The sequence below is a fragment of the Halichoeres trimaculatus genome, unplaced genomic scaffold, assembly GCF_033239565.1.
Source record: "Halichoeres trimaculatus isolate MK-OKI-2021-1 unplaced genomic scaffold, fHalTri1.1 fHalTri1_scaffold_23, whole genome shotgun sequence".
NCBI classification, from domain to species: domain Eukaryota; kingdom Metazoa; phylum Chordata; class Actinopteri; order Labriformes; family Labridae; genus Halichoeres; species Halichoeres trimaculatus.
The window spans coordinates 8,456,767-8,481,823 of NW_027437201.1; the positions used below are offsets into that span (position 1 = coordinate 8,456,767).

Sequence of the window (25,057 nt, forward strand, 5' to 3'; positions counted from 1 at the left end):
ACCAGATCTATGGCATGGCCATGGTGTTAGAGGCTGGCACCTGTCACTTTTAATGAACCAGTTAGGAGACCCTTATACCATGACTTCATGAGAGAGAAAGTCTTGTGAAGGTCTTGAGCTTTTTTTTTTTTTTTTTAACAAATCTTTGTACAGCAGCTTACAGGCAGATTTAGAGATTTCTGCAACATATGAATACAAAGTAGTTTAAAAATCTGCACATATATGGTATGGTATAGTATATGGATGCATTTTTAAAATGTGAGAAGGCAAAGCAACCCCTCTTTAAGGCTTCAAGTCCTGCAGGTCAACCCTGATCTTGGAACATTAGCCCCATTTCCACCAAGCAGTTCAGTTTGGTTAGTCTCGGCTTTTCCACTGACTAAACCCAGGACAGATCCCCAAATAACCAAGACGAGCCTTCCCACTTTATGAGACCCTACTGTTGGGGAGCCAGTCTAAACCAATCTGATCCTGGAAGGTAGAGCTACAACACTGCAGTCTGTTGATTGGTTGAAAGAATCGTCCCTTACTAGTCAACAGTGGCTGTATTTCTCCTCGTGGCACACAAACTTCTCTTAAAAAAAGCTTGATTGTTTTTTGTAACAGAGAGCCAATCATAAAGAAGACAAATTGCTGGATGTCTTCCATATTTTCTCTGTTTACAGTATCCCATTTTTCTTCTTCATAGGATTTATTAGCAAGGTAAACTGTCGCTGCTATGGCTGTTATTTAATTGATGCAGCTATTTGCATCTGGCTTATACGCCGCCTACCACGAGAGGGCACGGTTGGCTGTCGAAACGCAAACAGGACCAAGCTTAACCAAGCCAACCCGTACCAAACCGTACTGATCTGAACCGGACTGCTTAGTGGAAAAAACTTTATATACTTAACAGCCTGATCCTGAAAAACCTGTGCAAATGAGAGGAAATGCAAAAGCAAAAGATTAAAAGGCAAACTTGCACTGCAGAATAAAAAGCATTGTGTTGGTGCTGTTTGCCTTTACTTAAACGAGATATTGTGCATTAATTTTGAGCACGACTGATCACTTTGCATTTAAAGAAACCTCACCACGAAAAAAAATAGTCAATTACAAATAACCACAGCCTCTTGAAAGTTGGTAGTGACTGCACCACAGCATTTATAAAGGATATCACAATAAAAACTTCTTGTGGTCATGGATTAAGGGTCAAATGCTATGCAATATTGTGAGTATAGCGTCGCTAGTCACACAGCCTCACTGAGTATTGTCTTTTTTGTGGTTACGTTAGAACATGTACTTTTCTAAACCTTGACTTCACTGTAAATGAGGGAAACCTTGGTGATGTTCTAAGCTTAAAAGGCTTAAATTTCTCAACATTGTTTTTAAAAATCTAAAATAATTCTGCTTAATTTCTGTTTTTTTAAAGACTCTTGCCTTTGATCTTATACCTTCACTGCCAGTTTGCAACACAAATGCAAGTTTAAATTGCCAATTAGAGGAGAAAATCTTTCGTAACTGTGATTTTCACAACAAAAAGCAACAAACTGATGCATGCAACCAATGTAGTGTATTTTATGTATGTATTGCACATTCATTTATCAATATGCATGTTACTCAAATCAGGTACCTAGTTCCATATGTTTAGTGGGTCCACACTCACCGGTTCAGTCAGCTCCAGTACATTGGCTTTGTACGTGATTGGACTACAATCGCGAGTGTTTCCCACGAGCGTACATGGTAGGAACATAGGACCCAAGTCATCTCCGTCCAGCACATCCACAGTCAGAGTAGTGGTAGCTGTGCGCCGCTCACTCGGGTTGGGGGCTCGGTCCTGGATACATAAATAAGAGATTATATTTAACTTTTGGATGATACTGCACTTTATTTAGACATTTGCATAACTTCATTTTCATGTCCTAAATCGAAAGTGACCACAACATAGTCGTGCTGAATATTTCTCAGAAAATCACATCAGAAAGCAGCAGGGAACTCTCGATGCCTTCAAAGGCTGGTGTCTACTTCACTAACCATCTCCGAGTCTATTTATACTTCATCAAGAGCAGATAAACAGCACAATTTGTTCAGCATCAGCCTCTCATCATAGCACATGACTGTTTTCATGGTTCAAGCAGAAAACGTGTCGTTCAAAGTCCTGAAGGTGGATGATTATTGTGTGTGTTCATTATCATATTTGTGCGAAAGATAAAAAATCTATCGACCTGTTTAGATTTTATAATGAAGTGGAAAAGCTGGTAATAAAAGACCTCAGGCATGTCCTTCAGCTGATGCACCAAATTCTAGTTTGACACTTAAACTAAAGCTGTGTTTTCACTTCTACTCTGTTAGAGCCCAATAACAGCTTTAAATCAGTGCTCCTGTGTCTTTTTTATCTTCTGTTGCAGTTGCCATTAAATTAAACACTAAGAATGATAGATTTTGACAGAATTCACACAATACACCTCACTTGGTAGGGCTGTTCCTCATATCGACCAACATAACTGCTGTATTTTCTTTTTTATTTCAGGTCAATAAAAATACATAAACTGTATCTTTTTAAGTTCTGCTGACTGAATAACCACATTGCAGAAATGTTCAGAAACCTTCTGCATTGAATAACAAATGCAGCCATCACACGTCCACCTTTTATGGGAGAAAAAAAAAACCTCCGGGATATTATCCTCTATTTCAACCTGGAGCAAAGTGTAAGAGATACAAGCATTTGTTTGCTTCTTGTAGTAAGGAATAGATCTAGAATTGTTCTTCTTGCTACAAGCTTGGCCAAACAGTTGCAATTAACCTTATCAAACCCTAACTGAGCATTTCCTTATCTGTTTTGCACAAATGAATTGAAAGCGGCTATATCTCTGCTGTACGTGATGCTTTGCTATTTGCGTGTGGGTTATAGGTGAAGAAGTAATCTGAGGTCTCAGCTATGGACTCATCTCTTATAAATAGACTGTCTCACTTAATTATCTATAGTTTTGCGAGTTGGTGTTCGTAACAAGAGGTTGATGTGGAGTGCATACATTGAAATTAAATGAAGATCTAAGTTCAAAGTGGCAGCCAACAAAGTTACTGAAAAGTGTGTGTTGTATTTTCAGTCTGCTCTTAAACTGTGCACCACAAGTTTAAGGCCTTGAATTGTGTCTGTGAATTACCTGACTTTGTGAATAGTTAAAGTCTATGGCTGTACTTTCATTTCCTACACAAATTATATAAGAAAATCAATTTTGTTACCGTAAATGTCTGTATTTAGGACACAGCTAGGTTAGTGTAGCATAACTTTTATTTTTATTCAAACAAAATGTTTATGTTGTGCCTAAAATAAGTTTAATGTAAAGGTAATGGTGTACAGCTTCTGCTTCTTTCACATAGAACTTCCCCTGCTTTTTTACATTTTTGTCTTCAAGCTAAGCTAAGCTAACTTGCTACAGGTTTTGGTTACTTTACTGAAGGTAAAGTATGAGTGTAACATTCTCATTGTGCTCTCAGCTATTTTGCAGATAAGCTCATGTATTAAAACAAGGTTGGGTATTCTTGCAATCAGTCTTGATATAATCAGAAACAAATATTGGTGAATTTCTGACTGCATTACTGTGCTGTGATAAGAAATGATGAAGTTTATGGGCTTATTTGATAAATACTGTGTTTTACTCAAATAATCTTAAGGAAGGTGAAGCTTATTTGAAAAGACTTTTTTTTCTGGTTCTTCACAATCTAAGCAAATTCACAGCCACTCAAAACGCTCTCAGTATTGTATTCAGATGAACAGTGAATACATCAGGCTTTCAAGCAGTCAAAAACACATTAATCTTTCAGTGTACTGTTGACTTTTAATAATGCTTTTAGAGTTAATGGACCTTGACATGCATAAATATTTACTAGACTATTTAACTAACAGTTATTGTTTCCACGTTTTCTTGTAACAAACCCTTTTATGGTGCAATTTGCAGCTTGAGACAATTTTTCTGTCACACTTCAGTTTAGATCATTCTGAGATTGTTTTGGATGTAGAGTGGGGTTAAGCTAAATTGTAAAGCACTTTCATGAATAAAACATGTATAGTGAAGTTAAATAAAACCAGGAAACTATTGCATTAACAAAAACATTAGTGATAATTAAGGAAGCACTTATTGCTCTCTAATGCCTAACACAAATGAGCAGCAGTGGCCCATGGTTTTGTAACATTAATGCAACTGTGAAAAATAAATACAGAATAATGCAACACTCCAGGCTGCAGACTCCACTCCCACTCACATGGGAGGTTATTTATCTTTTCCTCAGACTTTCTTTATAACTGGTCCCACATGAAAACCTTACCTGTCAGGTTTCATCTTTTTATATCAGTATCATATATAGGGTTATGTCACACTGGTCCGTGGGGGGAAGAGCAGGCAGACAAACACAGATTTGAAAAATGAAATACACTTACATTTGCCTGAATGATGACCAGGTACCGTGTTATTTCCTCATAGTTCAGTCTTTCTCTGAGAACTACTGAGCCAAAGAGTGTCAGGGGGATGTCAAAGGTTCTGTTTGTTGTCTGAAACACACACACACGCAAACAAACACACACAAATAAAAGACAGTTTGACAGTTAATAGAAAGTATGGAAATTGTAGTGGTGGGCGGACAATGAAGGTTACTGCAGTTTGAGAATGTGAGTGGAAACGACTGCAATCTATAATAAGTCTGCCAAAAATATGAATGAAGTATTTTTCTGAGTAACGAAAAAAACTGTAAGTTCTTATGAATTATTTTAGGCTGTCATGTTTTATTGAAACAAATTCAGAAGTTGGTCAGTTGCTTTACAAAACAACATACATGATGTTGTGAAAAAAAAAAACTTGAATTATTGAATGCTAAATATATTAGGGATAGTGTGCAGAATTTTTTTTTCCTTTTTTCGAGAAAAATATGAGCATTGTTTTTTTGACTATAAGTTCATTTCAAATTCTCTTCTTTAGAATGTATGAATGAAAAGAATATATTAATTCACAAAGGCCATTTTTATGGCTACTTCATTCAGCAGCATTGTATGTAAAATCAAGCTAGCATGAACTATCAGAATCCAAAAGTTGTTTCCGATAAACCACATAAAACAAAATACACAGGCGTCTTTAGACAACACTTAGCTTGTTACATTTGTTAATGATAACTAGCTAGCTACAGTAGCTAAGGTGGCACCTGTGATGGCAAGATTGTATAGTTGCTCACTGTTAGCATGCACTGTTTGACTTTAGCAGCTATGGAGAACTTATTGCTGTCTTTTTAAGTACATTTGTTGTTGATATTTACTTTGAGCTAAACAAGAGAGGGAGAAAAAAAACCCCAACAACTATACAAATACAAATAGCTAAAATCATTACACTCAAAGGTCATGATTGAATTCTATTGGCACTGTTTTCTCAAGATCACAACCTTTTTTTCTGGCTCCTAAGAAAGCAAAAAAAAAATTCTCAAGAGTTTGGGATAATTTATCTTGTTGTTTCAAGAAAATGAAGCTGGATTTCCTGAAATAACTTTCTGGTGATCTTCAAATTAAATCAGTTCATCATCACCTTACTGATACTGTTAGCCAGAACACGGTGTGCCTAAGTTCCTTTCTACTGCTGTCCACAAGACTGAGGTCAGTGGAGATTGTTTATTTTGTGCTCTTCATAAAGTAACAAAAATAAAACAATCAAACTGTGACTTTGTTATTTTCAGATCCACAGAACAATTGATATTGACTTGTTATCTCAGCTTTTGTCACTTTTCTTTGTTTGGATTTGATCAAAAAAGTGGTTGTAAAGCTCAAAACCTTGCTAAACTATCTAGTTAGCTAGCTAGCATTTGTAGCTTCTTAAGGTGTAAAAAATATATGACCAACATTGTTTCTGTGTAAAATTCACTTACAGCAGAATCTTCATAAGATACAGCATTACATTATTTTTCCAATGCATTTGAAAGATACTCACTGGTTCAGTCTGTGGGGATTTTGAGTCTCTACATTGCACACCTGAGGTTAGGGCTAAAGTTGTGATGGCTGACTAAAGTCAAATAATGGAATACTGTATACTTAAAGACATAATCATCATTTCTAAACAATTATATCTGTAAAAAACGCTGGACAGCAAGCTAATTGCTAAAAGTATAACACCCACAAGCTCTTCTTTCATCAGCCAATGAAGCAGTGGTGATGTATCAGGCCCAAATCCTGCAGTGCTCTGTGTTTTGCACTAATAGTAAGTCCTTCCTTGAGCTTAACCTGGACTCTTAATTACCAATGCAGATTTTTTGCTCAAAGCAAACTTATTTTGTGAATTTACACCCTGGTTAGCAGACAGATGGACAACCTACCGGGTCTTTTGGGTTATACTGGATGGTGTACTCGATCTGTCCATTGGGCCCGTCATCAATGTCCTTAGCCCCGTTGTTCCCCCAGAAGCCAGAGAAAATGGTGGTTCCTACTGGCGTCAGCTGAAACACAACAGACACAGAGTATTTCAGTATCTTTGTCCACGGGCTCACACCACATCATGTCAGGCACTTTGCAGCTTTTACACTCAGCACTGCTGACATCAAACAGCATCCATCCTGTATTGTTTTGTCACCCTAAGAGTGTCATGCATAACATCTTCTGACTGCATGAGGCAGAGATGAAGGAAGGAGACACTGAAAAACTCTTCACATGAGCTTGGCCATAAGGGATCTTGATACCCCATCGTCTTGACAAAACAAACATAAAATGACTCCTAGTTTTGTGTTTATTGTGCTCAAATGGGGCTTGAGAAGAAGGATCAGCTTGCAGCTGTTTGTGGATTTCATTTGGTTTGAAAATAAAAACACAGGCAGCATGGCTTATGTAACTTATTGTCCGTGTGTGTCCTTCTCTGCTGCGAATATTTGCTACACCTCATTGCTCTTATGGAATAGAAATTTTGGATTAAAGCCGGGCATTTGCAGAAAGAAAAACAGGTAGCCTGTGGTACAGAGGGAGTTGTCTTAACTAATAAAACAAAAAGAAAGTTACATTTATTTAGGCCAGTAAGATATATGAAGTAAGATGGGGAAAAAGAGAGGAGCCAACAACTGTCATGAAATAATGAGTCAATGCCAAGATAGATTATAAAAATGACCAAAAAGATAAAGGTGTAAGTCACGGGCTATTAGGTGCACCCTTTTCAGACTCTTAAATTAACCCAATTAATCAACTAACTACCAACCTTCCACCCCATCTGCCACAGTGTGATCATTCATGTTCAGTGGGGTTTACTTATACTCAATGTGAAACCACCTGATATGGTTTTGCTGGAGTTGTAGGTGGGATCTTATGACACAATTTCAACTTATAGCTAACACTGTGCTAGTCACAGCTGCAGAGCGTTTTGTAGTGGAGAAACCCAGTGTTTGTAAATTTTTTGGTATTAACCAATTTTTATGTAGTCCAAGAAATGCCACTTGTCCATGAAAATAAAGTTATACTATCAAGTTCTTTATATTCTTTCGTACAGTTGTCGCACGTTAGGTAGTTGATAGCTTATCACTTCATATAACAAGAACAGCTTAAACCATACTAAGGATTCAGTCACACTGGCAATCCGTTCCGTGCTCAAGCAAGCGTCAACCCTAAAGTCCAGTTAGGTTGGCCAGTGTGACTGCAACCATGCCGTGCTTGAGTACGGCACGCTTTGGATAGGTGGGCTTCAGCGCTGAACACTTCATGCACTAGCACACGGACAGCATGTATGATCCATGAAGTATGATCGCCTCTCGAGTCAATTGTGTCGGACAAAAGCGTCTCAACATGAAGCAAAAAGTCACTAAAGTTGTAGTAGTGTTCTCTGTGTCTTAAAGTCTTTGCAGACTGGATCCTTTTTTTTCAGATGCGTTTCTTGGATCTGTAATCCGAAAAAAAAAAAAAAAAACGTCATGCACAGACACCTTGCACACTGTCATCGATGCGTTTATTTTGTATAAATTCCAAAAATTTACAGTAAGAGATCAAGCAGCGATCAAGCAATTGATCGTGAGCAGCGGCTATCAGGATGTTTGAGGTATGCATACGCACAGGCACAGGAACATAGACACATGCACAAGTTTTCATTCATCATCTTAACATTGCCCAAATGTGAAGAGAAATTATGTCAGAAAATGGGAAAATTGTGAGCCTATATCATCTCTGACCAGTCAAACTACTCTGGAAACGAGCTAGGTGGATGCGAAAAAATGCAAAATTCAAACTTTTCTGAAAATAAATAATGACAGACAAAAGTTTCGGAGCTAGTGTGCAAACATGATTGACCTAACATGGTATCAAATTTATTTTTTAACGTGCGTAAGTTTTGGACGGAAAAAAAGACACAGTGTGCAAAGGCATTTAATGTGCTAACTTGTTTGATTTTGAAAGTCAATGGGTCTTTTTTGAGTGGTTTCTGTGTACAGTCCCACTTTTTGTAAATTGACACATCAGCTCTAGTATCTGGTAAATTTAGGAGGCTTGAGTATCTAATACCACCTGCAGAAGCAGGAATGAAGCTGGACCACAATGGAGCAGATCCAGTTTGAGTTGATGCACTAGTTGAACAGAAACCCATCTGATCCTGTGAGAGAGCAAGGCCAGCCTAGTGATGCACCTGATGTATTTTGGCCTCTACGACATGAAACATTTACAAGCTCAAGCGAAAAAGTTTTTATTTATTTATTTATTTTTTAACTAGACGTAAACATGATCCTCCTATGTCATCATGAAGCGACTGTTTACAAGAAGCACATCACAGTCTCACCAGAGCCAGCACAATAAAGAAGGCTGAGAACATTGATAGACTTTAGTTACATTTTCTCTTATGTTAAGTTGTTTTGGTCCGACACCCCTCTAACACCCTGACTATAATTTATAATGATTGTCAGGAGGAGCGATCGCAGCAATCATACATCATGGATTTAACAGTATTGATCACTTTCTATCATAAAAAGGACACGCTAAAGGCTCAGAATCAAGGATTTCTATTCAGACTCTAAAGAGAACTTGAGACCCAAAGCTGAACTCTTGCCACAGCGATAGCTTTGCCAGCCGTAAATAACCATGCAGCGGAACTGTGATTGTGTCAAAACAGAGTTTTAATCTTCAGACGGCACCAGAAACATTTGAGAATTGGTTTCATTTAGCTGCTGCAACAATGATTTGTTGCATAATTTGCTCTCTCTGCTTCCCACTGTTTGAACAGTGGTCCTCAGAACTTGTCTGGCTGTCACTTTGCCGCTTTTGGGAACAGCTTTAATGAAACAAACTCCGGGCTCAGAAAACGGTGCCAGCTCATGAAATCAGCCACGAGGATCACCTTGTACCCAAAAACTCACTGTGGAGTCATAAATTGTGTCCTAGACGCTCTAATGAATAACTTTCTCTGTTTGCCTCACTGTCTTGCACTCAATAACTGCTGATGATAGACAAATAAAAGGTGGTTCAGGGTAGGCAAAGCCAGCATCAGAGAATATTAAATTCCCTGCAGAAGGTGGAAGGAGCTCTAGAGGTGAGAGAAGTGAGTTCAGCTACACTCAAATGACCCACATTACAATTAATTCATTTATTTTCAAAAAATACTGCCACTACATTACCTTGCCCTGGCACGAGGGAGCATATTTTAGTGTTTTTTACGATGCGTCTCCTAAATTGTGAGGTTGTCGTTGAGGGGAATGGAGTGTTTTATTTTATCAGGAGTAATGAGAGACCTGAGAGCTCTAAGAGGTGGCGGCGAAGGGAGAGACAACCAGAAATATACAGCGAGTGGCAGAGGAAAGGTGGCCAGGTTGAGAAAAGGTGACATAATGAAGAGCTGGGAGTGGTGAGAGTGGGGACGGAGAGGAGAAGAGGAAGGAGGGGGAGTAGCTGCAGAAACAGAGACCAACAGAGAGGGAAAGGGAAAGGTTGAGAAGACAGATTGAGTTGGACAGGCAGTGGAAGACTGCATAATGAGATATTCTACTGGGTCCGCCTGGGTCTGTGCTGGCAGCAGGCTACATGTATCCTTGTCCAGTTTCAGTTTGAACCTCCTCTAGTAAAATTCTGCTCTCCTCCCAAGACTCTGGAGGACACACTAACTGTGGGATTGGCGTCTCAAAGCCTACAAATAACAGATTTAGATGCTTTCCTTGGCTGACTTAAAACTCTGCTTTTTCCCTGCCCTTCAGCTGTAGCCTGACAGCAAAATGGTATACACATTACTGTCGAGTAGTTTATTTAAAACACATTTCAGCATGCATCTGTGCCAGGCTACATTTCCTGTGGACACCACGCTGCCTCTAACTCTGCAAGTGCTGGCACAAAACATGAACCCCAGAGCAGCATTTGAAATCTCTGTACTGCAACTGATCTATTGTATTTTTACTGGACTGTAGCTCTCTCATCTCTCTGGTCACTGGTCTCAGACCCCTGAGTCCTGTACCTGTCATTATGATAGGCAGCAGCATGGCAGGATAAGTGTAATAAGTGACCCTTGATTTAGGTGGGAGACCCTTGAGTATTTCCAAAAAAGGAAAACCTCTGTCTGCATGCGTTTTTACCTCACTGACAGCGACGTAGTATCTCGGCTGTTGGAAATGTGGCGCGTTGTCATTACGGTCTCGAACAACAATGCGAACTTCGTGTAAAATCACCGTTCCAACCAGCTCGTTGGTGCACTGGACCTGAACCACAATAGACTGGATATATGATGGAGGCTGCAAAAAAAAAGAGGAGAGCACAGGGATTACTGCCTGGTTAAAAGCTACAATTATGTGCTAGTGATAAATAATTAACAAGCAAATAAAACAAAATACATCAAAATGTGGCACAGAAGACTGCCGGCCTCTTTTCATGCTGCTCTTGTGTGCCAGATAAAACTTTAAAATCATCCGCTGGCTTGTTATACAAAGCCAACAGCAGAAGGCTGCTTGTTTTTAATGGAGCTAAATCTGTCTGAATTTTTCACCACAGTGATAGGTTGGAGCTGTGAAAATTTGCTTGTGGAATTTTCATTCATCTGTGGTCAAGTGTAAAAGAAGTAACGATGCTCTTAATATGAAAAGTCAAAGGACCCATATGATGCTAATTTATCGCTAATCACTACATTTCAGCAGGGATTTGAATTCAATTGAGAAAAAATCATACAGTTGTCATCTGTGGAGAATCTGTCGCTTAGTTTCTAACTTTGTTATCCATATGATCCATCTCTGAGTCGATGAGAATGTTATGATAAGGCCCTCCCCCAAAAATCCCTCTTTCTCACTAAACAAGTGCAACAACCAGACACTACCTCATGCTAGTTTGCACATATTACATCCATAGTTTGCAAAGCTTAAAATTCTATTTGCGCTTTCAACTGACCCCAGTTGCCCTTTTTTGTTATTATTACTGTTTCCATTTTATTTTTCTTGGCTATTTTTTATATTTTATTGTTGGCATTTATTGTGAACACCAAAGACAGAATTTCATTGTACAAGAAAACATGTTTCTCTACTGTGCACATGACAAACATTTTGAATGTTAAATTTAATCTTAAATCAGTGCAAAGTGACCACCTCAATTGTTGTCCAAGGGGCCGTTGACGCGACAAAAATTTTAGGACAAAATGCAAAAGTATTCTTGCAATTCAGCCTCTCGTTGACATGGAAATAGCGTTTCAGCCGACCTAAAACAGAAACTTTTAAAAACAGCCTGCAGAGGGGAAATTTTTTTTGAAATGCCGCAGCCACCGTTGCTGTGTGATAGCAAGCTGGATTTTCTATTGGAAACAGTGACGTCACGTCCAGCTTTGCGCATTACACTTTCATTGTGATAACTTAAAATGCCATGCGTGAACAGCAGACAACAACCGTAATAATGGCACGCTACTGTGTTCTACAGTTCTACAGTTTCATTTAGCAGACGCTTTTGTCCAAAGCACTGACAACACAAGCAAGATTTTAGTACGTGTACTTGTGCTGCTGAATCTGCTAGACTGCCTTCCAATAAAATGTGCATCTGTTGCATTACTTCTGCAATCAGTGAAGAACAAACAGCAACCTCCGGTGTAAGAATATGAGACAATGCAAAGTGCTAAAACTGCTGTTTCCCGAGTGTTCCCTTGAGGCTGGCTCCAGAGGTATTGGAAGTCACAAACACAACAAGCCAAAAAAAGCTGTTTTCAAAGCAGAAATTAACCTATTTGCAGCCTGGTTCAAAGAACCAAATCACTAATTTTACTATTTGCACACTGTATGGGGGAAGGTGATTTTTTTTCTAACCCAGAAGTTTAGTGAAAGTTCAGATAGTGAGCTCACTCCATCAGAGGTTCAGCTCAGCTCACGTGACTGATGTGCAATCTATGGCCGTACTCGAAGCTCCCGTCACTTCCAATATGGCCACAATAGCTGATTTGCTTCAAAAGTCGAGTGATGTTGGGAGACCACGTCCATTGGTTATACAGTCTATGGTAAAAAGGCATCCAACATATACGCCAGATGATCAGCCCACCTTGACTTCTGCAGAGGTCTCCCAAAAGACTCTACTGTTATATCGCCAACTACAGGTCTGGTATGCATGCTACAGCATTTTCAGTACCTCAGCATTTCTGTGTACACTCCGATTTTTTTCACTTCTTTCATTTTGTGAAACGTTTTTGTGTTAACAGCCCTTAAGACAACAGCAGCTAGCCTCAAGCAGGATGTTCAAGATTTTCAGTGACTAGCACTTCTGCATTAGCTTCATGTCTTATGCGAGAGGTTGACACTTGATGCAAACATAGAAATACGTCAAAAACAAACATGATGAGAACTCCAAGAGAACCAATCAGTTAATCCTACAGATCCTACAGAGTTTAACCAGTACTTCTTCATTGTGTCTCTGGTGATGCGTGAATGATATTACTGCTTTTTAGCATCCCATATAAACTTTTTAGCCTTCATTTTTAGGCTCCCCAGCTTGTCCTGTTCTCAGCTCTATCCTCTGTCCTGTTGTCTGTTTAAATGCATGAAAAGCCCCCATTATAACTTGAGAAAAAAAGGACAGGTTGTATTCATTGGGCAACCGAATTGTTCGGCTAACCTTTGACTTCTTTAATCTGCAACTGGAAGTAGTTTTTTACCTCACATCATCACAAGACAGTTCAAATTTTCTCGAAGAAGCTATATTTTCCCAATGTAGTCTTTTCTAACCTCACATTCTCAGGGTTGCTCAGCTGGGGTTAGAAAAATTATTTCTAGGAAAAGATAAACTAATTTCTCCTTACGCTGGAGCTTTAAGATTACATTGTTAATGTGTCAGATATTAAGAAACCAACTCATCAATCCTAATTAGTCCCCATATGATGATATAAACTTCCCTGTTGGATGACTTACATCTCTATCCAGAACCCGGCCCGTGCTGTTGAGGTACAGAGCTTGTTTGGAAGGATCCAGTATCACCCAGTAATCATGGTTATCCCTCAGAGACAGAGAAATGGTGCGATCCGGACCCTCAGCCACGCCATTTATCTGCATGTTCTCCACCAACAAAGTTCCTGGAAAGACAAGAATCACCAAACAGTTAGAGAGAGAGACACAGAGTCCACAGCTCTCAAGAACCTGGCTCAAATGGCTCCTGCAGAGGGTCAAACCTGGATCGAACTGTATTATGGCAAGAACAGGAAACAGAGACAGTGCAACGGTGTGCTTGATGAATTGCTATCTTGAAATTATATTTAGGCTGCAGCCAAGGTCAAAGGTAATGAAATGAAGGAGTGAGCAAACAAAATTGAGAGAGTAAGAAGCCAGAGGAAGTCGTGGAAATTAAATTAAGGCCGACTAGAAAAGGATTTTATTTTTTGTTTGCCCCTCTTGAAACCAATACTTGGAATACTTCAGGCCAAGTGGAGCACAAAACAAAATCAACTTTCACTGAAAGAGAAGGACGCGGCCTTCTGGGACAAAGAATAAAAGTTGTAATGATGTCGGGTTTTTCATCTGCATGATTTCTCACCTGAAACAGGATGAAAAAAAAGAAAAGAAAAAGTAAACATTATAATATGCCAGATGGCAGGGCTGGAATAGAACTTGATTCATTTAACTCTCAGTCAACCGTGGGCGGTGAATTGATTTGGGAATGAGAGGAATATCGAAAGACAGAGAAACAGAGAGAGTCAGAGAAGAGTAAACATTGAGAGAACCGGTGATGTGAATGAAAACTGTCAGGTGTATATTTATTTTTAAAGACTGTAACTTTCAATCAAAACCCAAATATAAAGCAAGGAAGAGGGAAAGGTTAGCATTGCAGGAAAAAAGAGAGGAGATAAACAGATAAACATCTTTGTTCAATAGAAGATCTTTGACCTTGATAATGATTGACAGTATGAGTGGAAAAAAAAAACTCCTTTGAGGTTTCAAATCATTTGCATTATTTTCTCATACTAAAACTCTCACTTATGCAGGTCAGGAGTCAGATACCATGAGAGAATTTTATAAACAAACATAACATTATACATTTTACATAAGACTGGGATTACCTGTGTAGGTTTACTCTTAAGTTGAGTGGTAAGTGTAACAACAGGAGAGATGCACTAAACGCATAAGAACTGAGAGAAGAAACAAAAGAAAAGCAGGAAATGCAGCCGCTTGACTCTGAACAGCTCTGAATCAGAGGAGACCCATTATCCAGCCCAACACACTGCATTATTTATCAATCCAAAAATCCATTGTGTGTGTGAGCACAGACCTATCCTTTTGCACATTAATAGATGATGCAAGACATAATTCAGTATGTGCTAATGCGCAAAACAACAACAACAAAATAATTCAAAAAGGCCCAGAATTACAGGCAATGTTATGACTTGAGCATTGGCAAAAGGTAACGAGGACAATTTAACACTTAATTAGTTGCTAATTATGTGTCAACACAATAATAGAGAAGTATTTATTTAGTTTCTCTACAGAAAGGGCACAATGGACAAATGAATAAGTCACCTGAAGCATTGTTAATGTGGAAAATACATTTCTCAAACTGAGACTGAACAGAGCAAACTTCTCCAAAAGTGTGTCAGTGTGTGGAGGCAGGAGTGTGCACCTCTATCCCTCTTACACTGACCATAGGAGTACCACAAGGATCAGTGTTGGGTCAACTGGATTATTTGAAATAAGTAGGAGTGTCACTTTAACACGATAATTAGATGAAATAATTACACTGCAAATACATTTACTTATTTATTATAATTATTTTATATTATTCAGTATAATAAAAATAAATGCAAGATTAATTATAGCACACAGACATTTTAATATTGGCCTGTTGCAGGACCTGTACATGGCAGTGGCATGCCACTTCACACTTGTGCCGCTAATCAAAAAAAACAAAGCCGAGGTGACAACACAACAGAATTGGATGTGACAACTGTAAGTGAGGCTGGCAAATTTTCGCTAGGGCCTTTGAACAGCAAGTTTATTAAAATAAAAAAAAAAAGAACAGTCGACAAAAACACAGTTATTTGTAGCTTCTGTAAAAAATAATTTCATTTCACCAAAGCTGCTCCAGTCTGATGTATCATTATAGAATATAGAGTTTTTGGACAAGATGCCCTGGCCCAGGTTTTATCCAATCACCAATAAAAATGTGGATTTACAAATCTTCTCTTCATAATTTATTCATTTGATTAGTCATGCACTACATTTTTGTAATGTCCTAGAATTTAGATTCTTTATTTTTGGACCTTAAACAGATTAAAATTTGATTAATTACATTAATTATTTACAAGTCCCGTAAATAATTTATTATTATTTTTTTCAATCACCTAACAGCACCACAGATAAGTAAATTTGTGCATCTTGAATGCAAGTAATGCAAGAAAAAAATCTTCAGTGGTCATGCCTACTCACTTAATAAATCATACACAGTATTTTTTATATGAATACATGAAATCCTACCTAGACATGTTTTCATCCGTCAACTTGCTGCTCAACCATTTTGCAGAGTATTTTGTCAATCAGCAAAAAGGTGGAGAAGCAGGCTTTTGCTGTCCTAGCAAACAGCTACAACCAGCTACCTGTCAGTCAAATCAATCAGCGAGTAGCTTAGGATGCAAGTATTAATCAAAACAGATGATTCAACAAAAAACTGATCCAGTAGAAAGTGTGCAAATATACAAACCAGCCATCCAGACTGATACTTTTTTTCTTGTTGGGGGCTTTGGGAGCCAGCCCCAAGTGGACACTGAGTGAACTGCAGTTGTTGCACTTCTCCATTAGCTTTATTTCTAGAACACCACAGCTTGCGGCCTATTATGCCAGAAAACTTTGTTCTCTCATTGCCAGATTAACTCTTGGTAAATCCCCTCCATTAAAAACAACATGTTTAATTTAGCGCCCCCTAAAGGCCTAGGACACCTTATATATATATATATATATATATATATATATATATATATATATATATATATATATATATATATATATATATATATTCTTTTGCATGTATTTTCTTGTTTTATTTATGTTTTTTTCCTGTAATTTTGCAGATGCATTTCTTCTGGTATTTGCAGCATATACTATACTTTTTTTTTATTTTTCAAAGTTTAAATAAGCCTTGGATATTTGTTGCATGTGTTTTTCAATTTGCATCATGAATTTGGAGATGTTTTCAACCTCTGCACTGTATTCACCCATGAGTGCTACAATAGAATTCACTCTAAGGAGGTTGCTGCAACAAAGAAAACACAAGTTCAAAGTTGTTACACTGTGGATCAAAATTCAAATGAAACAGCAGTAACACACCATTTTTACCCAGTTATTATTTTCACTCATTATCACAAGGGTGGTAATTGGCACAGAGAAAAACATAGGTTTGTAGATATGTGAAGTTTGGGGGTGGAAAGACATCATTCTAAGAAGTTGTGAAGGCCAAAAGTGCTGTTTTGTTTCAAAGGTTTTTTTTTTTTTTTAATGTAACAAATCCTTGCAGTGATAACACACAGCCACACAGGTACAACATCGTAAAGGTACACACAAACTGCAACACACAATCTCATATCTGATCTGACAGACATCAGATTGGGTCATAGCTTTTAGAGCTTCCATGGAAACCATGCCAGATGCCCTGTTGTGATACACTGACGCTAAATAAATGGGGAAATTTAATGAAATTGGTTTCTTTGTTCGAGAAATGGGATAGAAAATGGAATTCATTAAATCATTTCTACTCCTTGCTGTCCTCTTGCTATCCGTTTTTCTCGGCATCTATCTTGCAAAATGTTTAAAAAAAAAAAAAGGCACAGTGGGGGAGAAGATAGAGGCAGATAATGCAACAGCTTGTGTGACTATTTCTAATTCAATTCCTCCACCAGCGAGCATAAATGTGCATTTTTGTCCGTCTGACCTCACTTTACAGGATGTGTGACCAAATACCACACCCAGCAGCACCTGATTAAATTGACCCGTGTGTTAAAGAGTGCAGGCAGAGGAACCTGTGTGTGTGTGTGTGTGTGTGTGTGTGTGTGTGTGTGTGTGTGTGTGTGTGTGTGTGTGTGTGTGTGTGTGTGTGTGTGTGTGTGTGTGTGTGTGTGTGTGTGTGTGTGTGTGTGTGTGTGTGTGTGTGTGTGTGTGTGACAATGCTGAGGGCAAAATGAGGGAGCTGTCCAAGAAAAAAAGAGGATGAACAAAGAGCAATTAGGGGGCAAGAGGAATGAAAGAGATAGCCGGGGAAATTGAGGTAAGAAAGATTGGGTTGAATGAGAGGCTGGTGGAAATAAAGAATAAAGAGAATGTTAGGAGGAAATAGAAAGAAAAGGAGCAGCGCATTAATAGAATTTTTACAGGACATTAGCTTAAGGTACGAACCATGGGCTGGAAAGTAATCATCACATCTGCCTGCTACTGTGGCCCTGAGTGGGGGAGGGGGATTCAAGGTGAAAACCAGCAAAGTAAAAGCAGCAACAGATTTTTAGTGCTTCTACCGTTTGCCCTGCTGTAATTTAATCACAAAAATTCATTCATCATCAGAGCAAAAGGTCATTTCGAGGGAAAATCAGCTTCAATTAATAAAGCTGTAACCAACGCTGTATTTTCCCCTCAGCTCAACATTAAAGCAACTTTCTGCTTTCAAGTTTTGCTCTTTTGGATATGTAGAGTCCTGTTTTGGTTTGACCTGACTCTAACATTGGACTGCACATGTGTTGTGAATATTCATATCAAATTGAGTGTGTGGACAATTTTACAGAACATTTTCCAAGGGCTGAGTAGAAAAAAACAACTACAAAAGAGTGGATTTTCACAGGAGGGACTCAATACAAAGCAACACTCATGTTTTGATGAGGGTTTTTGAGCCTTAAGCCTGGATCTCAAAGAATGTTCTTTTAAACCAGATAGCCATAGTAACTTCTTCTGCTCAGCTAACTGAAGGAAGATACCTTTAAGAAGTGACACAAAGCACAAAGCCAGGCATGACTATTACTTTAGGACTCCATCTAGCTCTTACCGGGGATTTGGGTTTTCTTCTAATCTCTACTAACAGATTCTGCATATGATGATAGATTCTTAAGACTTGGGAAAATAATGTGACCTTGCAGAGCAGATGGACCTGCCTGATTCAGTTTCTGAAATCCTGCAGACCCATCTTGCCAGGTTCCATTGACCAACAAATTCACTCCGCTAAATTCTAACCGGCCTAATCAGGGAAGAGAAGCTAGAGCTGCAGGAGCAGTGGAAGTGACGAGCAGAAGTGACGTAAGCAGACTTTCATACTTGTCAGCGTTCCTTTGATTCTTACGTTAACTTTACAAAAACAGCAACAGTCGTCCAACACCATGATCACTGCTGTTTCTCGTGTTCCTGTAGTTGTTCATCTCTCAGCAGCGGCGCACTTAAGCTACGTCATACCGTGGTGAGTGTGTCAATCAGAACGGTCGTCCAATCACCAGCTGCTAATTTTTTTTTTTTGAAGCCACAGAAAACAATTCCAAAGAGCTGCTACCCAGATGGATGAGTGAAATATTTCCGTGGCAGATATATGAAACTGTTCGTCTGGCATGCCAGGTTAACAATTTTGTGCTGCTATGACAGCTGTCTCTCCTAAATTTGTTGAATCGAACGCCTCAAACACACCAGATGTGTCTGCAGTCCAGCTTTCCTCAGTTGTGTGTTAACTGCATTTGTTAACTCAAAGTGGCTGCAAGCTCAATCTTCTCTACAGTGAATTGACGTGTCACATATCCAGCATCCGGAAAAAAATTAGGATGGTTGTGTGTCAGCTGTGACATGTCGGACCAGCTACGCAGTCTGACTGCAACGAAACTGATCCATTGTAAGTTGACACATTGACTTGAATAGAAACCTATCTGATCTGGTGCTGGACCGTTGACACATCTGGTGTATTTCAGCCTTAGGTGTAACTTTTTTTAGCTACAGCTCTCCAGCTGAGCATCCGGCTTCTCTATCGGACAAGCCTTGAATCCAAATCATGGGTTCGCTACAGGGCTAAATTAGCTCTCTAATTTTATGCAACTGCCTACATCACTCTACAAAACAAATTTAGCCTATTTTGTAGTTAGGATAAGGTTTAACTTTTTCAGAAGTACAGATGAAAACCAAAACATACCTCCAAATATACTTCAACATTCAGTCTGTGTATTGATGGGTCAATGAGCGTGGAAAAAGTGTCTTATTGGAAACCTTAAAAAGAGGATTTAAGATTTTGTGTGAAGACGTGACTGGTATTTTAAGAAACCTGGCAAGCACATTTTCAGTCATTGTTTTTGTCATTTAAGCCTTCCTAGATATTTTTCTGGACTTGTCAGGAGCCTCATATTTACTTTGATAAAACAATTTTTAATTTAAAAAAAAAAAAAAAAAAAAAAAACATGCTTACATATCTTTTCTTTTTTTCAGCATACCTGTAATCCAATAACTGGACTACATTTCCACAGCAGAGCACACAAAATATTCTTAGCTGTTATGCTGTGGAGTCACGGCACCAAAAAAAGTAAGTGCTTCATGTCTGAAGAATAACTATTTGTATAAAAATACCTTTACAGTGAATTTTAGGCTATTCTAGCTAATGTTTTTCTTTTTTTAATTCTGCTTTGGGTCAGTCCTAGCATATCCTGGCTGATGAGTGAAGCTAAGTGTAGACTTATTATTTTGGAGCAACCAGAGATTATTATTGTACATTATCATATGGATTATAAATTAGTATGTGTGGATTGTTGTGTTTTATTATTTGCAGTTAAAACATGAAGTATCTAACACACTGCATTAGAGAGCTGTTAGGGTGTATTTTCTGCAGTTTCGCCAAAGGTTCCACATTTATGTTCGGCTGCTAAATGTGTGTGTCATTCTGTGAGTGAACACATGCGGCTCTCCCCGCAGCTTGAAAAGCATTCGGATCACTTTTTAACCTCTCTAATGTCCCTATAATCAACGTTTATGACATCTCCTCCAGGTGTAATACACAGACTTCATTCCTCCTCCCATCTCTCTCTTCCTCTGTCTCTTTTCTGCCTTCAAGTCTCCCATTTGCCAACCACAACCCAAGATAATCACCCCAGAGAAAATCTATCTGTATTACTATTTCACAGGCACACAGCAATACATGGCATTATGCATGCACAGCGTTCAGTCACTAAATTATTCTTCACAGTTCTGTTTGTCAGATAACTGCACAAAGAGGCACAAACACACACTTCTGTATGAAGTATCTGCAAAATAAACGCATCAGTGCAAACAGGGAGAAAGCTCTCAGTGCTGACTTCACTGTCATACCATAAAACGCGGCCATACACAAGTGGTGATATATATGTCATACAATGCCATGTTAGCTTTTTAATGTAGCTGCCAGTTTTTTAGAAGCATCCACTTGGGGACAACAAGACCAAATTTACATACGCAAACATATCTTCAATCAAGTCAAGGACTTAAATGGCTTTAGCTGAAAAGGACACTTTTTAATCTTTGTTTAATTTACATTTGTATGCACTTTATTTAAAGTGGATCAAAGGGGATTCTCAATCTTTATCCTTTTCATCTCTTTAAGAGGGGTGTCTTACTTTCTCATATCTCAAACATAGATTGAGAGCAACAATGCTGGATGTCAATACTAAACGTCCACAAATTTGTATGTTGTAGAAATCCCTAAATCTGTCTGTGAACTGCTAAAAAGAAATGGTTCTCAAAAATGACATGCGATCTTCACAAGACTTGCTGAAACAAAGAGGTTCTTGCATAATGGCTGAAATACACCTGCTGTCACAGTCCACTTCCGCTCCCTCGTGTGTTGACTGCGTTTGATACTCACACCAGCTTCCATGGTCAGTCCGACAAGCCACATGACTGACAGACAGCTGGAGTCTTAAGTTGTGAAAAAACATCAGTACTGCAATTTATACTGCAAAACTTTGACCTTTGATAAAATATTGATATTTCAATTCTCAATATCGATATTTCTATTAAAATAACAAACTCAAATTCTAGGTGAGTTGGAATCACAATACATCTTCCTTTCCGCCACTGCGGTAGTAAAAAGCTACTCCGCTGTATGTTGCCCATAAACTGTTTAATATAATCTCAAAGTATTTTCAAAATATTTGATTCCTAAACCTGATGATGTGGGTTTTGGGTTCTATCCCTGGGTCAGTTATTTTGAAATCATTTAATTTTTATTTTACAGTGTGATAGACTGATAAAATAATAACCATAGTAATGTTTTCTGCAATATTGGATTTTTTATGTTTTAAGAAACACTGCATCTGGCGTTCATTATTTCAAACACAATAAAATAGAAAAGTTGTTTTTTATCAAAAAGTTAACTGTGTAGAACATCACAATATATCAAAATATTGTAATATTGTGATCCAAGTATCGTGATGGGTATCGTATGTGAGGTTCTTAACAACACTCAGCCCGACTGGAGTCATGAAAAAGAGTTCCTACACTTCCCACTTCTCTTATAAGTAGGGATGGGTACCAAATTTGGTACTTTGATAGGTACCGACCAAATTCTGTCAAAAGAACCGGGTACCGATTCATGAAAAATCAAAAGGTACCATGTTTAGGTAAACACATCTTTTTGACTGTGAGGGAGTGAAAGAGAAGGCAATTTTCAATGCTGGACAGTAACACAGCATTATAGGGTTATATATTGAAGAATAAATGTGTTAAATTGAAAAAAAAAATCTTTTTATTATTAAACAAATTGATATTTTTTACCACATAAACACAAAAAGTACCCAAAATAAGCCTCTATTTATTCAAATTTGACTGTCAAACCTAACACTTGTTGACTCCTGGTCTGGCTGCATTCATTACATTTGTTTGCTGTTGTAGTCAAGCTCAATTTGCCTTTAAGTAAATTGGCTCGTCACAGCTCTGGCATCCGGGCAATAAATAGGATGGTTACGTATTACTAGCGTCCTGCTGGACCAGACATGCAGCTGGACCACAATGGAGTGGATCCAGTATAAGTTGAGGCACTGACTTGAATGGAACCCTTTCTTATCCCTTGCCATGACAGAGCGGCACTAAAACTCTTGCGCATCTAGTGTTTTCCGGTGTTAGGATCTCCTAACTGGTTTGGGACCTGTTGGAGAGGTTTGCCCCCAACAGGCCTGCGATGGAGTTGGCCAATCAGAGGTAAGGGGGTTTGTAGAGCAGGGAGCCTTAAAGAGACAGCAGGTTATGTGAAGTATTTCTGACAGAGGCTGAAATTAGAGTTTTCTAAATGACGAGTGTGACGAAAAAATTACCTCCACGCAGTACTAAGGACAAACTTCATTCACAGTTTTCAATTTGTTTAAAGTAAATTGTCATTTGACCTTGTATACAAATGCTAAATAACTGGTCATTTTTTAATCATACGGGTGATGATTGAAAGACACAAAGTTCTATATTTAAAGTAGAAATGTACGGAATTGGGAATATTTTGAAATACCTAGAATTCAATTTCACACCTCTGCTGTTGGTGAAGCAAGGACAAGAAGCTCTTTTGATAAATAATAAGTGTGATCAGGCATTCATCCTGTTTTGTGAATCAGAAACGTCTCTTCTCTCCTAATTAGTCAACCAGAGTATTTTTCAGTCAGTTTTTAAATACAAAAAGTGTGACTTGTTTGTTCATTCTGTGCTATTATAGAAAGGTGGCATGTCAGGATATCATAGATATTATATTCAATTTCTACCAGGTCTGTTCTGCTAAATGACACTAAATCCTACACACTGTATCTTTAATTACTGTTGTTCTGAATGAAGAATGTGGTGTAACCCAGTGAAAATGTAAAACAGGATCAGAACAGGGCTGATTAGCTTAATATGATGCATTAAGCCATCAACAGATACAGACGTGCCAGCTGGGTGCTGTAAATGTGAGGCTCGGCTCCTCTCCCTGTCTGGTGTTGCTTTGCTAATCTCTTTTTATGTCAGTTAGGATTAGAGTGATCAGGTCTCATAATTTAAAACTCATTGAAAAGTAGACATGGCAAACATCATGACGGGTTTCTGTTCCTCAACATTAATCTTTAAAGTCGAGATAAGAGGTTGATTTAAACACAGAGATTAACACCTTCCCCCATAAGATTAACTGGCCTTCCTCCAGGCTCACATGAGCCTTAATTTGCTTGTGACCAAAGTAGGGATTAAACTCATCAATTAGAATGGATCCCTCTATGAATAACCTTCTTTGATCTTTCTAAAAATGAACGTTATATTCGCGCAGAAGCCCGCAGTGATACAGACTCCACAGGAGACTCTGGGATTCTGTGTTTGTCCTCTGCAAGTCTAAATAGCGAAGCCATCAAAACCAGGAGCTGCTAATTAACCCAGACAGACTTAAACAGTTTGAGCAAACTCTGGAAATAAAAATACACTGAATATATTTCCTTTGGAGTTGGGATGAAAGGTGTCTGAAATATCTGGCAGCCTTATTTTCTTTGGACCGGTGATTGGAGGTGGCAGGAGAGAAGAGAGGGAAATGTTGCTATTTATCTCAAATATTCAAATGAGGTGTTCTTGTCAAAAAACCTCCATCATCTGATCGTTTGTGGTCTCAAGCAGGATATTATTTGCAAAGCGACTGCTTGACATGTAACATCAGGGTTCGATCCCTAAGATAATTATTTCTATTCGAAAAAATACTCCAAAAAAAATTATTAACTTAGACTTTGACTAAAAAAACACTGAATAAAGTTCCATGTGACGGTCCCCAAATTTCAAAATCCTTTGAACCAAGGCATTTCTACCCAATGGAGAGGACTTATTTTTCTGAAAATATGATATTTGTTGGTTTGAAGATCTTTTCAAATCTGCATCTGTCAGCAGCTATTGGCTTAAAGAGGTGTCATTGTGCTTTTATAGGCTTTATACTTTACCTCTGGAAGCCCTAAAGTAGCTTTGCATGATTTGCACAGCAGCATAATCCTTAATTTTTTCACACTGCTGTATAAGAAACACCTTTTCAGCCTCTGTCTGGAATGCTTTGTATCAGCTGCTGTCTCTTTAAGACTCAACTAACCCCCTTCCCTCTGATTGGCCAGCACTCTAGAGGCCTGTTATCTATGGGCAGATCTTTGTGTTTGAGGCCCAATCCTCCAGAGTGTGATAAACCAGTTAGGAGATCTAATGACCTAAATATTTCATCAAATCTCATGCCATTTTTTTAAACAACAAATTATTTTTTTTATAAGCAGTCAACAGACAGATTCAGGGATTTCTATGCTTCTACGACTCCCAGGTGTGAGTGTGTGTGTTAATCTACATGTTAGCCCTGTGATAGGCTGGCAACTTGTCCAAGGTGTGCTCAACCTTGCTCCCTATGTCGGGGAGCAAGGTGGGGTACAAAGGCAAAAGCATCAAAGATAATGGATGGATGTTTTGGTTTTCTCTTGTCACCATTTTCTCCATGAACTTCGGGTCAGATCCCACAGAGGCATCTGCAGGTGTGCTGACTCAGAGAAAATCAGACTTTTGCCTCAAAACGTCAACATCACAGCCTTCATGTACTCAAAGATCTGACAGGAGAGTAGCCCTGAGCTCTCGCACACTCATCACAATACTGCTCAAATATCAAAGGGTCATGTACAACAGATGTCTTCAGGTTTTAGATGGTTTCACACAAGATGAGTCAGTGCTT

At 38.5% G+C, this 25,057-nt stretch overlaps 1 protein-coding gene across 1 annotated transcript in view; it reads right to left on the minus strand.

Annotated features, from left to right (window-relative positions):
- The window catches only part of pcdh15b (protocadherin-related 15b), a 281,925-nt gene that overhangs the window by 186,258 nt on the left and 70,610 nt on the right, over positions 1-25,057 (minus strand). Inside the window, exons 5-9 of the mRNA XM_074662917.1 lie at positions 13,321-13,481; positions 10,528-10,683; positions 6,325-6,444; positions 4,415-4,525; positions 1,643-1,813 (exon numbers count right to left, since the gene is read on the minus strand). Of these exons, the coding sequence (XP_074519018.1) occupies positions 1,643-1,813; positions 4,415-4,525; positions 6,325-6,444; positions 10,528-10,683; positions 13,321-13,481 (719 nt within the window). The remainder of the gene's footprint in view (positions 1-1,642; positions 1,814-4,414; positions 4,526-6,324; positions 6,445-10,527; positions 10,684-13,320; positions 13,482-25,057) is intronic.